General features: G+C 43.5%; 1 protein-coding gene across 1 annotated transcript in view; it reads right to left on the bottom strand.

The window, feature by feature from the left end:
• The window catches only part of LOC117355364 (lymphocyte antigen 6E-like), a 53,347-nt gene extending 34,335 nt beyond the window's left edge, over positions 1–19,012 (bottom strand). Inside the window, exon 1 of the mRNA XM_033933806.1 lies at positions 18,883–19,012. Coding sequence (XP_033789697.1) covers positions 18,883–18,934 — 52 coding nt within the window. The 5' untranslated portion in view covers positions 18,935–19,012. The remainder of the gene's footprint in view (positions 1–18,882) is intronic.
• Positions 19,013–19,833: the final 821 nt, after the last annotated feature.

Genomic DNA, 19,833 nt, shown 5'->3' with positions numbered 1-19,833 from the left:
TAGGGCTGTCCCGAAAACCCGACTGGCTGGTGGTCCTCCAGGACTGGGTTGGGAACAACTGCGTTAGATTCCATGGACACGTTAGTTTTTACTGCACGCTAAATCGGCTAGCTCGCCTTAGTAAAAGAACCCTAACTATTTTTTCTGCGGCCCTCCAAGTACCTACAAATCCAAAACGTGGCCCTGCAAAGGGTTTGAGTTGGAGACCGCTGCTCTAGGGGAAGCTTTACAGCTATTAAGCAAGTAATTGACACATTTAAACTGAAACTTAATAAAGAGTAAACTAACCCCCCTCTTCCTTTTACAAAACCGTAGCACAGTTTTCAGCATCAGCCGCAGTGTTGGAGCTGCAATCGCTGCAGCGAGCGCTAAAATCCGCAGTATGGTTTTGTAACAAGGGAGGTAGCTTTTTGATTCGTAGGGCCTTTTTTATCAAGCCGCGGTAGCCGATGCTGCGCTTTCAATCTGTATAGGCTTCGCTGTATTTACCGCACTGGCCTGTGCTATTCAGCTTGATGAAAGAGGTCCTTAGTTATCTAACATCTTCAGTAATAATATTTATTACTAGCTGATGCCCCGGCGTTGCACGGGTATTTAATTATAGCAATAACACTGTAAATGGATTCAAATAAAGATACTTTATAGTGGTGAAAGAAATTATTTTTTTACAGCTTTATAAAAAGTACAATATTCAAATTATAATGTGAAATATTTGACAAAATGAATACAATACAACTAACGCAAAACATGATTATAAACAACATTTTTAGTTTCACCTCCAGGAGCAAGAACATATAAATTATTGGTGAACCCACCCTTGAGCAAGCAACATAGAGTTGTGGGCCGCGAGACCCCCAGAACATATCACCCCAGGTAGTGAGGGATCTGCATACCAAGTTTCGTTCAAATCGGGCAAGCCGTTTTTGCGTTGGCAGCTCTTTACATTTTTTCCATTGACATGAATGGGTGAAATCTGATTTTATGTTTGTAGCTCTGCCCACATGTGCAGGTGGGCCGTGAGACCCCCAGAACATATCACCCCAGGTAGTGAGGGATCTGCATACCAAGTTTCGTTCAAATCGGTCAAGCCGTTTTTGCGTGATCGCGGCACATACATACATCCATCCGATTTTATATATATAGATTTATCTTTTTTTTAAATTATATCCCGCTTAAAGCTAAGGGGGTTGGAAGTAGAAACCAATATCTCAAATATTTCACAACTTAGTAAACCGTTAACTTAGTTGCCAGATTTTTCCAATCGGAAAATACGGACCCCTAGACCCAGCCCTCATCCTGTAATGCCCTAATCCTGCCCCCAATTCTGCCCTAGCTCCGCCCCCCCCCCCCCCCTGCTGTGTGCGTGGACTTTCTCCCTGCCTGATGCGATTCGAGGGGGCTTTTTAAAACCCGGACAAAGTGCTGAGTTTTGAAAAGCTGTCCGGGGAAATCCGGACGTCTAGTAACCCTTTGTTAACTGCAGTAACGCTACTAAACCAATACACAGTACATCATATCCAGTACAAACTGTTAGCTGCCAGCACCTCATTTCAATCATAAAAGAAATATGTGATATTATAATAAATGGTATTAAATACGTATTAGAATCTAAACTTAAGATTTGGGGCACTTTTTTCAGTTCTTTTTTTTACATTGGAACATGTTCAAATGTCAAACTGTGAAGGTTTATAAACACTGTGAAAACTTATGGTATAAAGGTCAGATCAACATTTTGACCCTGAAACCTTCCAATTCCAATTGACTACTGCCAATGTGGTATATTTGAACTACAATACAACCAATTTAAAAAATATTACCATTGTCCCACAATGAGACCGCTGCAAAGATTCATTGGATGTGGTTGCTACGGCAGGGCACCTTTGGATTTTGGCAATGCCCCCACACTCCTCCAAAATTCTTAAGAACATAAGAAATGGCTTCGCTGGATCAGACTCTAGGTCCATCCAGTCCGGCAACCCGCACTCGCGGAGGCCAAGCCAAGTGTTGCCTGCTGAGAAGGTGTGCATCCAACTTGCCCTTGAATCCTCCTCCAGGAGAGCGTTCCAAGCGTCCACCACTCGTTGTGTGAAACAGAATTTCCTGATATTTGTCCTGGGCCTGGTGCCCCTCAGTTTCAGTCCATGACCTCTTGTCCAAGTCACATTTGACAGTGTGAATAACGACGTTTCTTGCTCTATTTTGTCAAATCCTTTTAGTATTTTAAAAGTCTCTATCATGTCCCCTCGCAGTCTTCTCTTCTCGAGGGTGAACAATTCCAGTTTTCCGAGGCGTTCTTTGTAGCTCAAATTCTCGATACCTTTAACTAGCTTCGTGGCTCGCCTTTGCACCCTCTCCAGTAGGGTTATATCCTTCTTTAGGTAGGGAGACCAGTGTTGGATACAGTATTCCAAGTGTGGTCTGACCATTGCTCTGTAAAGCGGCATGATGATGTCTGACGATCTACTCATGATTCCCTTCTTTATCATGCCCAACATCCATTTCTTTGTTGCCGCTGCGCACTGAGCCAATGGCTTCAGGGTCCTGTCTATCAGTACCCCCAGGTCCCTTTCTTGTTCGGTCTTGCCCAATGTCACACCTAACATTTTATATTCATGTTCCTTGTTTTCATACCCAGGTGCATCACTTTGCATTTTTCTATGTTAAACTTCATCTGCCACTTTTCTGCCCATTTCTCTAGCTGGTTCAAATCTCTCTGGAGTTCTTCTCTGTCCTTTTGTGACCCAACTACCCTACATAGTTTTGTGTCGTCTGCAAACTTGATTAAATTACTTATTGTTTCTTCTTCCAGGTCGTTTATGAAGATATTGAACAAGATGGGCCCAAGGACCGAACCCTGGGGTACACCGCTTGTCACCTTTTCCCAGTCCGAGAACTTCCCATTTATGCCCACCCTCTGCAATCTGTTTTTCAGCCATTTGCCTATCCATCTTAGTATATCTCCTTCTATTCCATGGCTTTGTAGTTTCTTCTCTCCCCCTCTTCTTCCTGTAGTGTCAGGAATCTCAGCTTGACTGCCCGTAGAGGCCCGCATCATTTCAAGTTTGGTTGTATTATAAAATCATTAGAGGTCAGGCACCCTCATATCACATCAAGTGGCATTATGGGGCAAAGATCTGGAACAAATGCTCACGCCTACTACTTATGGGGAATTTAGGAAACACCTAAAAACATGTCTGTTCCTGAAGTATTTAGGCAGCTGACCTTACAATCCTACTCCACAATAACTGATCTCTAGTGCTGTTAATAACTAGCGTCTAACCTTGTTAATTCTACTTAATTTGTAACATCTTTTAACCATTGTAAACCGCAAAAGATATCACGAACATACTCTGTCCTATCAGGCAGCTCTTTGGGATAAAGATTTTAAGCAACTATTCTTATTATCTATGTCAAACCTGGAGTTCAGAATGCATTTGAAGACTTATCTATTCTCTAGATTTCTGGGTAATTAATTTTCTTCAGAGTTCTATTTGTAATAAAGGTTAATCTTTTGTAAACCGCATAGATCCTTATGGTTACACGGTCTATAAGTTGATTTTATGTTATGTTATGCACTTGGGGAGGGGGGGAGCCACCCCATACTCCCCTCAAAAATTCTTCCCTCACCCTCTTCTCCCTATCCATGATCCACAGTCACCTCTCCCTTCTCCTGTGTCCTTGGCGACCGGAAGGGGACAATTCACAATCCAAGCACCTCTCGGGCAATGCCCCCCCACATTGCCCCAAAATTCTTCCCTCCCTCTCTCTTCCCTGTCTGCTATCCGCTAGCACCTCTCCCTGCTCCTATGTCCACGGTGGAGAGAGAAGGGAGCAATTCAGCATGGCCATTTTTTTTGTAGCCGCATTGAAACAGCCACAATGAATCATCCCATTCATTGCTAATTTGCCTCTAGGGTTGATTTTAAGCTTTGTACCTTAGTATTTTTGATTCTATATGGCGTTGCACCAGAGTATACTGTACGTTGCCATTGTTAATTTATCTACTAGAAAAACAGGAGTTGAACCTAATAATTTACTACTATTTTATCCGAGCAAGATGCAAAACTGTTTTCTTTGTTGTTTGCAAATCATGCTGCCAGGTGGTGCAATTCTTTACCAGTTACTTTGAAATTTATAATGGAGTATGGGAAATTTCATAACCATCTGAATTCATTCCTCTTTCAAATATCATTTGAAATGTAATGTAATAATGATGATGCAAATGACCCAATGGCACTGAAGCCTGAACTTCTGGATGGAAGCTTTCAGAGCTTTTCAAAGGAGGAATACCCTAATGGTGAATGCAGTGGACTGAGATCCTGGGCAACTGGGTTCAGTTCTCACTGCAGCTCCTTGTGACCTTGGATAAGTCACTTAACCCTCCATTGGCCCAGGTACAGAAACTTCGATTGTGAGCCCTATAGGGACAGACAATATACTTGCATATAATATGTACAGCAGTGCCTGTGTTGGTTTTTTACACCTCACCAACTTCTTTGGATCTTTCTTGTCTAGCAAAGATTTCACTTTGGCTGACAGATCATCATATGGTCCTTAATCACGAATAAACACTACATGTTGGATAACAGGTGAAAAATCGATTTCTACATTTTGGAATAAACAAATTCAGGTAGTTGATTCATTCCATTATCTGGGAATAATTATCGATTCCAGTTATCTTTCACTGTACAGATATCAGCTGTGGTTAAGTCTGGGTTTTACGCCCTACGGAGACTTAAAGCAATTCAAAACCTTGTGTCCGAAGAATCATTGTTCACACTTTTCTAATGCATTTATAAATCCAAAATTAGATTACTGTAATGCGATCTATGCGGGTCTGCCAAAATCACAACTAAAACGTCTTCAGACATTACAAAATACGGCAAAATACACTTAAATATGATCATGTAACTCCTTAATTAAAACAGTTACATTGGTTACCTATTTATTTTCGGATACAGTTTAAAATATTAGCTGTGACTTACAAAACTTTATACTCGGGTGTTCCAGACTATCTGGCATCTTTAATTGTTCCATATTCTCCATCAAGGGTTCTCCGATCTCTTTAAGACAATAGACTACTGATTCCGCATTCCTCAAAAACAAAATGGAAGAGAACCAGGAACTCAGCATTCTTTGCAGTTGCCTCTATTTTAAAGAACTCTTTACCGACTAGTTTACGCTTGGAATCTTCATAGTCTCGGTTTCGAGTACTTTTGAAGACTTATCTCTAATAACGTGCTTTCTTTTAATCTAGCAAATTAATAGAGAACACATTTTTGCAGTGATGGACAGTGAAAGGTTTTATGTTTCTGCATGAAAGTAGTGTACTATCCTATTTTCAATGGCGTTCCTTTTTTAATTTATGTTTCATTTGATGTATTTTGTTGTAAACCGCCTTGAATTGTGCTGCAACTGAGGCAGTATATTATATCAAGTTTAATAAAACGATAAATGATAAACGATAGTCATGCTACAGAAATGACGGGTAAGAAGTGTACAACTCTGTTTTAAAGAATGAACTTTGTCTCTTCCCCCTGGAGACGGTCCCATTAGAAGCATATAGGAACAACCCCTCTCAGCCTTCACTCTAGGGCAGGCTTCTCCAACCCTTTATCAGGGGCCACATTTTATATTTTGTAACATTCATAGGGCCAAAGTACACACTAAGAACATAAGAATAGCCTTACTGGGTCAGACCAACCATAAAAACATGACAGCAGATAAAGGCCAAATGGCCCATCTAGTCTGCCCATCCGCAGTAGACAATATCTCTTTCTCTCTCTCTGAGAGATCCCACGTGCCTCTCCCAGGCCCTCTTGAATTCAGACACAGTCTCTGTCTCCACCATCTCTTCTGGGAGACTATTCCACGCATCTACCACCCTTTCTGTAAAAATGTATTTCCATAGATTACTCCGGAGCCTCTCACCTCAACTTCATCCTATGGCCTCTCATTGCAGAGTTTCCTTTCAAATGAAAGAGACTCGACTCACGTAGGTATTTAAACGACTCTATCATATCTCCCCTCTACCGCCTTTCCTCCAAAGTATACAGATTGAGATCTTTAAGTCTGTCCCCATACGCCTTATCACGAAGACCACGCACCATTTTAGTAGCCTTCTTCTGGACCGACTTCATCCTTTTTATATTTTTTGAAGGTGCAGCCTCCAGAATTGTAAACAATATTCTAAATGAGGTCTCACCAAAGTCTTATACAGGGGCATCAATACCTCCTTTTTCCCACTGGCCATACCTCTCCCTATGCAACCTAGCATCCTTCTAGCTTTCACCGTCACCTTTTCAACTTGTTTGGCCACCTTAAGATCATCGCATCCGATCCCACCCAAGTCCCGCTCTTCTGTCGTGCACATAAGTTCTTCACCCCCTAAACTGTATCGTTCCCTCGGGTTTTTGCAGCCCAAAAGCACGACATTGCATTTATTAGCATTAAATTTTAGCTGCCAAATTTCAGACCATTCTTCAAGCTTCACCATCTAGCTCAGTATCCTGTCTTCATGGAAGCCAATTCAGGTCACAAGTACCTGGCAAAAACCCAAATAGTAGCAGCATTCCATGCCACCAATTTTGCTGCATGTTTCATCAGATAGTGACAATATATGATGGTGCATTGTTTCTTCCCTGACCTTCACCCAGTCTCCCTCTCTCTCATATAGGTGACCTGTCAACAGCACGCAGGACTTTGGCGCGCCGACAATCCCATGGCAAAATTTGCATGCAAGACATATGCGCACCACCACTTCCGCAGCTTTCATGCCTTTCTGTTAGCGTTGTGAGGGGGTGTGGGAGGAACCCCCCATTATATTTACAAGTCCTTGTGCTCCAGTTGGGGGTGGGGTGGGGGAACAAACCCCTCCCCAACTACAATGAAAATTCCCGAACAGCGAATACAGAAAGGAGAACGGCAATTTTCAGTGTACTTGGGAGTGCAAAGACTTGTAAATGTAATGGCGGAATTCCCCCCCACACACTCCTCACAGCGCTAACGGGAAGGCACGCATATGTCCTGCACGTATATGTTGCCGCAGGATTGTTGTCGTGCCAAAGTCCTCCACACTTTTGACGGTATACCCTCATATGTACTCCCCCAGCCTTCACCTAGGGTTACCATATTTGTGAAGACAAAAATGAGGCACATGACCAGACCCACACTCCTCCCACACTCCTCCCATTTTCTTCAGTACTGTTTTAGTGTTTCTCACTCTCCTTTCCTCCTAACCTTCTCCCCCCACAGATGCTTCTCTCTCTCTCTCTCTCCTCCCACCAGCCAGGAACAGCAATGAGGTAAGCCTACTGGCGCTGGCCTGCCCCAGAAACCGCCTCTCTGCAGTGACTTTCTGTTCCCACATAGGTGAGACCTGCAGAGAGGTGGCTTCTGGGGCTGGTCGGCGGCGGCAGCATGCTTACCTCAATGCTGCTTCTGGCTGCACAAAGACTAAATTACAGTGGGACTAAACCGGGACAGACTCCCCCATTAAAAAAACCCCAAAAACATTCAGGCACCCAGGCAGTCCTCTAAAGAGAGGACATATCTGTGTTTTCCCAGATGTCTGGTAACCCTACCTTCACCCAGTCTTCTCTCTCTCTCTCTCATATATTCCCCTCCCCAGTCTTCATTTGGTTTCAGCCGCAGAAAAAACAGCGGGATTCCCGCTTCCCACTGTGACACAGCTCTATACAAGCTTGAACTACATGATGCCGGAAGTTCAGGTTGGTCTCATCAGCCTTGAAACCACAAGACCAATCTGAACTTCTGGCGCTGCAAGGCTCAAGCTCACTGAGAGCAAAGTCACAGTGGGGAAGCTGGAATCCTGGACTGCCAAGCTTCTGAAGAACAGAGAAAAGCATTTGGTGGGCCGGATTCTGGGCCATAAGTTGGACAACCCTGTTCTAGGAACAACGGAGAAGGAGGAGAAAGAACCAAGGCAGCTAGTCTGGTCCTCAGCTGTCCCCTAATGCTTAAAAGGAGGCGAGTAGCGTGTTCCCATAGGATCACAGTTTCTTAGTCTGATCCACAGCAGTTCCCTGAACACAGAGGGGTCGATGCCAAAAGCAGTTGACCGATGACTGAGTGTGCAGCTTCTAACATCAACAGTAAGCTAATTAGATCAAATTCAATGCATGCAGAATTTTGCAAACTGGTCAGGGAAAACCTGCTGGACACATAAGAACATAAGAATAACCTTACTGGATCAGACCAATGATCCATCAAGCCCAGTTGCCCGTTCTCGCGGTGGCCAATCCAGGTCACTAGTACCTGGCCAAAACCCAAAGAGTAGCAACATTCCATACAGAATCTCAAAGAATAGCAAGATTCCGGAATCCCAGAGAGTAACAAGATTCTAGAATCCCAAAGAGTAGCAACATTCCATACAGAATCTCAAAGAATAGCAAGAATCCGGAATCCCAGAGAGTAACAAGATTCTAGAACCCCAAAGAGTAGCAACATTCCATACAGAATCTCAAAGAATAGCAAGATTCTGGAATCCCAGAGAGTAACAAGATTCTAGAATCCCAAAGAGTAGCAACATTCCATAGAGAATCTCAAAGAATAGCAAGATTCCGGAATCCCCAGAGTAGCAACATTCCATACAGAATCCCAAGGAGTAGCAACATTCCATGCTACCGATCCAGGGCAAGCAGTGGCTTCCCCCATGTCTTTCTCAATAACAGACTATGGACTTTTCCTCCAGGAACTTGTCCAAACCTTCCTTAAAACAAAGGTTCTGTAGTAAGGGTAGCTTCACAGTGCACGTGTCTAAATGAAAATGCCAGCACATGCGAGCGCATATGTAATCCAGAATGTTGTTCTCTGAATAAATATTAGCCTTACAAAAATGTCTTGCACCTAAAATTTATGGTAGGCTAATTATGTGCAGAACATTCCGGGCTGTGCGGAGATGTGTGCTGGCATTTTCTTTCTTTGGACATGTGCACAGAGCCGTTACCTGTTGTCTTTTAAAAGTCCTTTTACTTACGTTCGTTAAGCCCTTAACACGCAGAAAACAGGTACCGCATGACCATGTTAAGGGATTTTCAGGTAGTTGCCCGTTTCCACGCGTTAAATTGCTAAACGTGCTGACTGCATTTTTCAGATGTTTTGTTCCTCAGGGGGGCGCGGCACGGTCAGAGAGAGGGCGTGGGAGCATTAGCCAGCTAGTGTGCTACACTTGCTCCAGGCTAACTGGCTAACGCAGAGTTAACTGTCCCAATAACACACTCTTCGAAGTGAATCAGAAACCAAAACACTAAATACAAAACATTAAATCTGCTAAGTGCTGCTGATTAAAACAAGAGAGGAAGGAAAAAGCCTCCGAACCACACCTCCATTCAAACAATACCAACGGTATGGATTTAGAAGTAAACACCTCATCGGCATTTAACAAAAAAAAAAATCTTTCTCCAGCTCGACAAGCTGGGCAACGCAAAACATGAACATAAAATCCAGATATAAGTAGACAGACTTATCTGTACAAAATAAAGCAACACAGAGTTAATGCCAGTCTACGTAGTACCTCCTACCCAAATTATTGGTGGCCCATGTAATACGCTCAAGACATACACGCGCAGTCAAATACACGCAGACAATTAGGCGCAGGACAATTATGTGCAGGACAAATATGCGCCAGACACATGCGTGCCGGACACAAGCACGCCGGACACATATGCGTGCCACATGCGTGTGATATTATGTGGCACATATGCATGATCCCCAAAAAGCCGACATATGTGCGCATGCGTACATTTGAACCAGAATTGCTTTTGTGGCGCATGTGCATGAGGACATACGTGTGTGCCACATGCGTGCAACGCTTATATGTGGTGCATGCGCATCATCCCCCCCCCCAAAGCCGACATATGCACTCATGCGTATATGTGAACCATAAGTGCTTTTGTGGTGCATGCGCATGACCCCAAAGAGCAGACATAGACGTGCACGCACGCTGTGCGCATTTGCCATGCGTGCAATTGTCCCATGCGCAATTGACCCACGTGCAATTTGTCATGCACGCATTTGATCCATGTGCATTTGACACCGTGTATTTGACTTCGCATGTTTCTCTTGCGTGCAATTGACGGTGTACCAAATTATTGGGGGGGGTGCCCGATATCCTCCCTCCGCTAGCCACCACCAAGAAAGAAATAGTCTTACATTTTGTTGAACTTGAAGGTTCATCTCAAAACTGGGATGATACTGAAAGGTCACTTGGACACAGTCAGAGGCGTGAAGAAAGTACAAGAGGTTTATTACAGCATGCTGGACTCTAGTGCAGTGAACAGCCTGCCTACTAGAGTGTTAGAATCAGGAAATGCATGGACTTTTATGCCCGTTTCACTAAACATATGCAAACTAATACATGCAAAAACTACAATTTTCATTTGTTACTTCTATAACTTTTCTACAATTATTATTGGTCCTAAGCCAGCACTTGTGATAGGTTCAGGGCTACAACTTATAGTCCTATAGAAAACTAGCTCATTTCTCCGCTTATCTAAATCTTACAGTTCTAAATGTTACATGTACAGAAGGGCAGGGTACATCATGGCTCAAACTCTTATCTGTTTAGCTTACAATGTGGTAAGGTAGGGACATACATTTTAGGCAGATGAGGTCAGTAGATTGTACACTGTTTTCAGCTATGTAGGCCAGAGCAATATTTTACACAACAGTTAACCATTTCATGACCCTACAATACTACAAAAGTCTAGTGCACCGAGAAGCAGCAAATTCTTACGCTAACGGCCACAGTATCCTGCAAAAACACACTTAGAACCTATAAATCACGCTTGTCATGTCGTTACAGAACTGTGGGCAAGATTCTCAGAAAAAAGCGTTAAAAAGTGGCGGTCTGCTAACGCAGCCGTTTTGATAGCGAATTTGTAAAAAAGCGAGACATTCTCCAAAAATCTCGCATGCAAATGAAGTCAGCGGACAGCAGGGAAGATTCGCTATATTTACATGCGTTGAGTCGATGGTGACAGTGAGCGGCACATACGCAGAATGTACAAGGAAAGAGGCGTGAATGTGCGCCTGTCCCTGGAAAGCAACGCAATCAACACATGCGTTGTTTGAGCATAGAATATAGCTTACATCGTACGCGCAGACACACGTGGCAGTAGCAGTCGGTCGCAAAAGCTGTGGTGTCGCAAAACCAGATATTCCAGCGCGAGCCGTTGCTATTGCAAACGCGTGTATAGTAAGCGTCGGTCCTTGTTAATCCAACGTTTTACGGTGAGTATAAAAGCTGGGTTTGCAGTTTTATCAGTGATGGTCAGCGGTGTGTCAATCATACGCATACAAGAGCTATTGGACAAATGGGAGAGGTGGGGAGGGGAGAAGTAACGTCGACTTTTATCAATCACACATTAAACATGCCTTTCTCTAAAAAAAAAAAAAAAACTACCCTAATTCAGGTAAATCTTGTAATTTGTTTTTTTATGTAAAATTTAATCATGACCCACAGCCAGAAACACACAAGACAAGAGTATCATCACCGTCATTTTTCTATCTTAGTTCAATCAATTATATTATCTCGTCTTGATTACTGTAACGTTATCTACCTCGGCATTACAAAAATTTGTCTTCATAGATTACAATTAATTCAGAATACTGCTGCGAAGCTGATCTTTGGAAAACGTAAATTTGACCATGTGACCCCTTTGCTTCAGAGCCTTCATTGGCTCCCGGTTTATTTTAGAATTCAATTGAAATGCGCTTGTATTTCTTTTAAAATTCTACATGGTGTCTTTAATCCTCTTATTCCTTTATTTTGGAACGTTTACCGATTCTCCTTTGTGAGAGGTATCCAACCATTTAAACTCTCCCTTCCTTCTAAAAAAGGGATTAAAGGCGTCAAGATCTTCAGTCAAATCTTTGATCTTTAAACTCTCTCAACTCTGGAACGATCTCCCCTTTTTTTTTAAGGAGTTTCAGTTCGTTTCGATTTTTCCGTAAATCTTTAAAAACGACTCTATTTGCCAAACATTTTGAAAATTAATTCTTTTGAAATTTTGCCGTTATCTTCTATTTATCATTTGTAAAACATTCCCTGTTTATTTAATTGCTGTAAACCGAGTCGAGCCTTCTCAGAATGACGACTCGGTAGACAAAATTAAGCTTTAGTTTAGTTTGGTATCATACACACGCTCAAGAAGATACATTGGCTTTTAAAAAACCCACATGAAATATGCCTGTCGCTCCCATAAACTCAAAAGAAGTGTGATTTTACTACCCTCCACTTATAAAATATATAGATACACTTTTTTTTTCATTAGCCACAGTCAAAGCACAAGTGCTGGCAGTGTAACGGCACTCATGGACCACTCACTGCTTTTTGTCGCCAAAAACCGATGCCGCTCTTTGAAAATGCCTCGGCGATTTTTAAAAATGTACTGGAGGGCTCATTTCATTGTTAAAGAGCACATTTGCATTTGCCATTGTCGGAGGCTGCTTGAAACCTTGCTAAAGGCAGAGACAGTCCGTTTTGATAATCCGCCGCTAAAATGCACGCAGGCTAAACCACCGGAAAACTGTTTAGTGACCACGTTAAAGTTTTGAGAATCTTGCCCTGAACGAGCTCAAACAGCAACCCTGTCTAAGAAGAGGCAGCACTTCACTTATCACCCTGAGATCTAGAATACCAATACACCATCGCCCCCTATGGGGGAAACAGCATAAGCTGCACTGCTACCATAACAGATTCTTCAACAAATACAGAATAAGTAACTACAAATTTAAAAGTACAAATATGCAGACAAAACCTGAACCCCAGGAAGACAAACCTTCTATGCAATAGAACACTGGAAAAATAGAAAACAGAAATGCATTTCAAGTTTCAAGTTTAATGGAGATTTGATTAATCGCTTAATCATAATTCTAAGCGATGTACATAATAATCAAATTACAAAATGTGGGGAACAATACAATAAATAACAAAAATCAGGTCTGACAAGACTATTGACAAACGTAACAAAACTAAGAACATAAGGGAAGAGAGGGATAAGAACTACAAGTTATTTAAAAGTTAAAGAAACATATAAGGGAGTTACAGAAGGAAAGGGAAGTTAAAAATTACTTCAATAAAATTAGAGAGAAAAAGTAAAATTGGTTGGAAGACTAAATGACTAATTTTCAAAGGCGTCTTTAAAAAGAAAGCTCTTTAGTTTACTTTTGAATTTTTCTAAGTTGTGTTCTTCCCTCAAATGAATAGGAAGTGAGTTCCAAGTTTGGGGGGCTGTAACAGAAAAAAATCAATTGCCGTCTAGTATTAATAATTCTAAGAGAGGGAATCGTCAGCAAGTGCTGTTCAGTAGATCTTAACGTTCTATTGGAAGTATATGGAATCAATAACTTATAAATGAAAGCTGGAGTTTTGTAAAGAAGGGATTTGAATATGAGCAAACATAGTTTATATGTTATCCAGTGAGCAACTGGAAGCCAGTGCGCTTTATTGAGAAGGGGTGTTACGTGATCAAACTTCTTGGCTTTGAATATGAGCTTGATAGAAGCATTCTGAATAATTTGTAGACGCTTGATTTCATTTTGAGCTATTCCCTTGAATAGGGCATTGCAGTAATCGATTTTGGAAATCACGAGAGAGTGGATACGAATATTGAGGGATTTAGTGCAGAGAAATTGTGAAACTGAGCGAATTTGGCGAAGCCTAAAGAAAGTTGATTTGATAATGCTACTAATGTGATCATGAAAGGATAGTTTGTAATCAAAAATAATCCCTAGAATCTTAATATTACTTACTGGTTGTAAGGGAGAGCTCTTGATAGAGATTGGAAAATTCAGTTTTAAATTATCTCCTCCTCTCTACTGTGCAAAATATGAGAAGAGACGCACATTCCCACATTCCAGAAAAATCAAAATTAAAAAGGCTTTCTATCTATTCTTCTTGTCTGAACATTAGTTATACATATTTTCTTTTTCAAATTCAATAAGACTTTGGGCTCCTTTTATCAAGGCACGCTACAGGGGTTAGCGCGTCGGACAGTTCATCACATGCTAACCCCCGCGGCAAGCGAAAAAACTAACTCCTCGTCAATGGAGGCGTTAGCGACTAGCACGGCAGGCGGTTTAACGTGCGGTATTCCGTGCATTAAACTCCTACCGCGCCTTGATAAAAGGACCCCTTTCAGTGGCATATACCTAATATATTTGAAACTTGGGGGCCGATCATTTTTAATACCTCCTCCTTTATATGAAAAAAATATTTTTTAGAAATAATCCATGAGTCATACAAGGGTGGAACTAGGAAAAGGCATCATCGTAAACACTGCCGTGAGCACTAGAACATCAATACACTCGTTGTAAAACTAAACAAGGCAGATTAGTACAGAATGGTCCTGCAGAGTCAATGCTAACAGAAAACCATGCCTTTTTCATTCATGCAGAACACAGATACGCCCAGCTTTTTGTGAAATGTGTATGAGAACATCAGCAAATACATGTGGATTTGCCAGCATGTTTATTGAAAGGGGACTTGTATATTGCCTTTTTGTCACTTTGGCATACAGAGGTGGAGGGGCATAATCAAAACAAACATCTAAGTCCATTTTGGACCTAGGGCACTAATTGCAGCGTCCAAAGTCCATTCTCAAAGAATATGTCTGATCATCCAGACTGCTAATACATCTATCTTTATACCACATTCTCGTCCAAAAAGTCGTCCAAGTCTGAAACACCTAGAACCAGACCTTTTGGGCATGGAAGGGGCCAGCAAAGTGATGGACTGGACACCCAGACATGGCAACAGAGTAGTGGGGCACCTTACAGCAGTGGCATACCAAGGGAGGGCGGGGGGGGGAGGTCTGCTCCGGGTGCACAGCTGGCCAGGTCCGGAAAATTCCTGGGCTGCAACGGCAACGGCACTCAGCGGCATCGGCGCCCTCCCCCCTGCGATGGCACTCAGTGGCATCAGCGCCCCCCCCCCTCCGCAATGGCACTCAGCGGCATCGGCAGCCCCCCCCCCCCCCGCGACTGCACTCAACTTTGGTCTCCTTCTCCCGACATCAACAGAACTTCAGATCGGCAACAGGTGCTCAGTCAAAAGCTTCCCTCTGACTCAGCTTCCTATTTCCGCCCAGGCAGTTCAGTCAGAGGGAAGCTTTTGACTGAGCACCTGTTGCTAATCTGAAGTTCTGTTGATTCTGGGGGTAGAAGGAGGCCCGTTGCCGATCTTAAGTGTCATCGCGGGGGGGGGGGGGGGGCCTTGCCAATCTTGTTGCCAAAATCGGAAAGGTGAGGAAGGGAGAAAGATGGGCCTGTGGTGGATGGAGAGATTGAGAGAAGGGGGCAGATGATGGAAGTGGGGAGAAAGAAGAGGGCAGATGATGGAAGTGGGGGGAAAGAGAGAGAAGGGGCAGATGATGCAAGTGGGGAGAGAGAAGAGGGCAGACGATGCAAGTGGGGAGAGAGACATTTAAATACCTCCAGGGATTCAAGACAAAGTTATTCCTGCTGAACCAGAATGTACGCAGGTAAGGCTAGTCTCAGATAGGGCACTGGTCTTTGACCCAAGGGTTGCTGTGGGAGTGGACTGCTGGATACGATGGACCACTGGTCTGACCCAGCAGCGGCAATTCTTATGCTCTTATGTACGTAATGTAAATGTGCATGAAGAGGTGGTAGAAACGGAGACTGTGTCTGAATTCAAGAAAGCCTGGGATATGCAAGTGGGATCTCTTAGGGAGAGGAGGAGATAGTGGATGCTGAGGATGGGCCATTTGGCTTTCATCTACCATCATGTGTCTATAACCATAAAGTTCTATGGCATCACAATGCAGGTGTAAAGAGCCTTAGCCAATAGGAAGAGGAGATGCAAATGTTAAGAGCCGTAGCCAATAGAGACAGGAGGAGATAGTGGATGCTGCGGATGGACCATTTGGCCTTTATCTGCCATCATGTTTCTATAACCATAAAGTTCTATGACATCACAATGCAGGTGTAAAGAGCCTTAGCCAATAGGAAGAGGAGATGCAAATGTTAAGAGCCGTAGCCAATAGAGACAGGAGGAGATAGTGGATGCTGCGGATGGACCATTTGGCCTTTATCTGCCATCATGTTTCTATGTTTCTATATTCTTCTAGAGAGAGAATCAAAAACAATTAATTTTATAATGAAAAATTTTTAATACGTCACATTAAATAACAACTAACACTATTTAAAAATAAGTGCAGGACTCCACCTCCATAAAGTTCTATGACATCACAAAGCAGGTGTAAAGAGCCTTAGCCAATAGGAAGAGGAGATGCAAATGTTAAGAGCCTTAGCCAATAGGGAGAGGAGGAGATAGTGGATGGATGGAGTGGATGGGCAGACTGGATGGGCCATTTGGCCTTTATCTGCCTTCATGTGTCTATGTTTCTGTATTTAGCTAAAGCTGCTTATGTATGATCTTTGGCATGGAGGCTAGCACTGTGGGTGAGGAGCGAGTGCCTTCACTGGCTTCAGGTGTTGTGTTTAGCATTGCTAATCCTTATGCAGAGTTTGTGCGTAGGACATATTCAGTGTATTGATACCAGTGATGTCCCATCACTTGTGGTTTAGGGAAAGGGAACTGAAGTCTGCCTTTGGCTTATAGGAAAGTGAGATCCACCCACCCCCCCCCCCCCCAAACACACACACCAACTGAGAGGGAGCCAGAGAGGTGGCACTGATGGGAAGAAGTGGGGGAAGGAGCACAGCTGGGGTGCCAGAGAGAAAAGAACTCAGGCAAGTCAAGTTCCTTTTCTGGCACTGTTTAAATCTAGGCTAAAAGCCCACTTTTTTCGAGGGTGCTTTTTAACTCCTAACTCCAACTCGCTTGTAACGAATCCACATCTCTTTGCCACTCACTCTGTAATTCCCTATCCCAATCTGTCCTGCTGTCTGTATGATTAGATTGTGAGCTCTGCCAAGCAGGGATTGTCTCTTACGTGGTCAATACAATGTACAGATCTGCTTTCATCTGGCAGTACTAGTAGTAGAAAAAAAGGACCTAAATGCCCTAGTGCCCCCCAAGTGGTCAGACAGGATATTCAGTGCTTTGTCATATCCAGTTTCCAATTTTGACTGCAATACTGTAACTTAACTGGTTAAGCTGATATTCAATGCTTAGCGGTTATAGATAGGCCTATTTTTGCGGTTGTGACAGGGCTTCAAGATAGGCTTTACGTGATTCAGTAATTTCACAGAACTTTATTGCTCTATTTTCTTGCCTGGATATGCGAGCTAAGCATTGTGGGCAATGTAGTATGACATATGCTGCAGTCACTCCTGTCTGCCTGCGGTCCTTCTCCTAAGACACCTGGAACGCGCTTCCAGAGAGAGTGATAGGACAAGGTACGGTATTGGAATTCAAGAAGGGATTGGACAATTTTCTTAAGGAAAAGGGGATAGAAGGGCATAGATAGAGGGCTAGTATACAGGTCCTGACCTGATGGGCCGCCGCGTGAGCGGACTGCTGGGCGTGATGGACCTCAGGTCTGACCCGGCAGAGGCACGGCTTATGTTCTTATGTTATGTTCTTATGTTCATTCATGGAGAAACATGTGCACCCCCCAAAAAAAACCCCAAAACATGGGTGGCACACGGGCCTCCCAGCCCCGTTTTACTCTACGCCCGTCAAGACAAGCTCTCGGGCTACATTCAACATTCCAGAGCTGAGATTCCACAGTGTCTCAGAGCCAACCTCATCAGCGATGTTACACTGTCCTATACATGGCACATGTAAGAACATAAGAATAGCCATACGAGGTCAGACCAATGGTCCATCAAGCCCAGTAGCCCATTTTCGCAGTGACCAATCCAGGTCCCTAGTACCTGGCCAAAACCCAAGGAGTAGCAACATTCCATACAGAACCCCTAGGAGTAGCAAGATTCTGGAATCCCAAGGAGTAGAAACATTCCATGCTGCCAATCCAGGGCAAGCAGAGGCTTCCCCATGTCTTAATAACAGACTATGGACTTTTCCTCCAGGAATTTGTCCAAACCTTTCTTAAAACCTGCTACGCTATCCCACTATTTACCCTTCTCCATTCTGAATATTGACCATTTCAACCTACTCTCTCTTTTTTCTGTCTTCCAACCAGTTCTTAACCCATGATAGGGCATCACCTCCTATCCCGTGAATTTCTAAGAAGTCTTGAGGCACTTTTTCAAATGCCTTTTGAAAATCCAAATACACAATGTCAGCCGGCTCACCATCGATGTATTGTAAATTGCTTTGGGTGAATCTCTTTCATGAAAAAGGCAGTTAATAAACAATATGGCAAATATGACCACTATTAACATGAGGGAATACATGAAATTTTGAGTTTTCCCCTTGTTATGTCGTGTCATTGTTAACCTGAAATAATAGGAGAAAAAAAAGGACATGATTTTTTTCCCCTGTGTTGTCGAACACTGCACAGTATTCATCACATTATCCTTAGAAACAAACAAACAAAAAAAAGAAAAATCAGGTAAATGACCCGAGGAGCTATGCATTTTGGACCGTCACTTTGTGAGGGGCTGCAGCCCCGACTTAGAATGTGGGGTTAGGGACAAGCTAGGCTTTGGAAAGGCTTCTTAGGCGTTTCATGCAGAGGCCAGATGCTGGAAATCCGCCTTTAATTTGCATTAAATAGCTGGCATCAGTTTGAGACTATGCTAAGGTAATCTATAAACCCAAAATATTAGTGTACAGCTGTGAAGTCCCTCTGATCCTATAAAGATTCTGATCTATTGTCTTCATTGATGGAAAAACACTGGGAAGGGCCTCCAACGCATTGTTTACCCCTAGTCCTCCTTTCTCCCAGAGGGGTTTAATAAAAAGCATCTGTAAACTAAGAATAAAAGGCTGAAAGAGGCTTGATAATTAAATGCATCTCTTACCCGTCTGCACGGAGAGGGCTGCAGCCATCAGGCAAAGCAGAGACACGGTCATTTTCAGCTGATGCTTTCAGAGACAGTGAACACGCAGTCACTCCAAGCAGTTTTTTATATGCTCGCCAAAGGATGCTCGCTTCACTTGCCTTACATAGGAAGGGTGTGATCTAGGTTCCAAGAAAACAAAACTAGGTGGTTTCAAGATGAAGACTCTCTTCTCCTCCCCGCCACCCACCCACTGGCTTCCAAAGCCCGGAAAATGCACCACTCCCTCTCCTCGCCTGGCTCAGGGAGACAAAGGCAGGGTTGCTTTCTTGGCATGCTGGGCTGGTACCCACAGTCACAGCCCGGTCGGTACCGTTACTCCCTCCTCCTCCTCCTCAGTTTCAAAGCCAGGTCTCCGGAGAAGCCCCCACAGCTTCCAAACGATCCAGCTGCAGAAGGGAAATAGTGGGCCACTCCTGGATTTCTGCCCATCTCATCCTGATGCATTATGGGACCTGCAGCACTGATAACAGAGGGTAGAATCAGGGACTACAAATCCCATACTGCTTTGGGATGCATGTTTAAAAACCAGGACTGGCCCGAAAGTCTCTCTCCTGGAGCTGGGTGCCTTGGCAGCTCTGGAGCCCATTTCGGTGTGCTGGGCTCTTCAGCAGGGCCAATGTGGGTTGTGAGACTGCACCAGGATACGGTTACCATATAGCTCCAGAAAAAGGAAGACGGCTTGAGGCATCCGGGTTTTACTTCCACTGAAAGCAATGGAAGTAAAACCCGGATGTCTCGATCCATCTTCCTTTTTCTGGAGCCACAGCACAAGCCCCTGGATTGTCACAGCTAAGATCACCTCCCCCATTTCTTATCCGCACCCAAGAGTTTTGATTCCCAGATTTCAGTGGCCACTATAGAGGATTTGAACCTGGATTTTTAGGGAGAACGTCTCCCAAGAGGGACCAC

The sequence above is a fragment of the Geotrypetes seraphini genome, chromosome 2, assembly GCF_902459505.1.
Source record: "Geotrypetes seraphini chromosome 2, aGeoSer1.1, whole genome shotgun sequence".
In the NCBI taxonomy this organism is placed as follows: Eukaryota; Metazoa; Chordata; class Amphibia; order Gymnophiona; family Dermophiidae; genus Geotrypetes; species Geotrypetes seraphini.
Note: the sequence above shows the minus strand (reverse complement) of the source record. Positions and strands in the feature narration are given on the sequence as shown.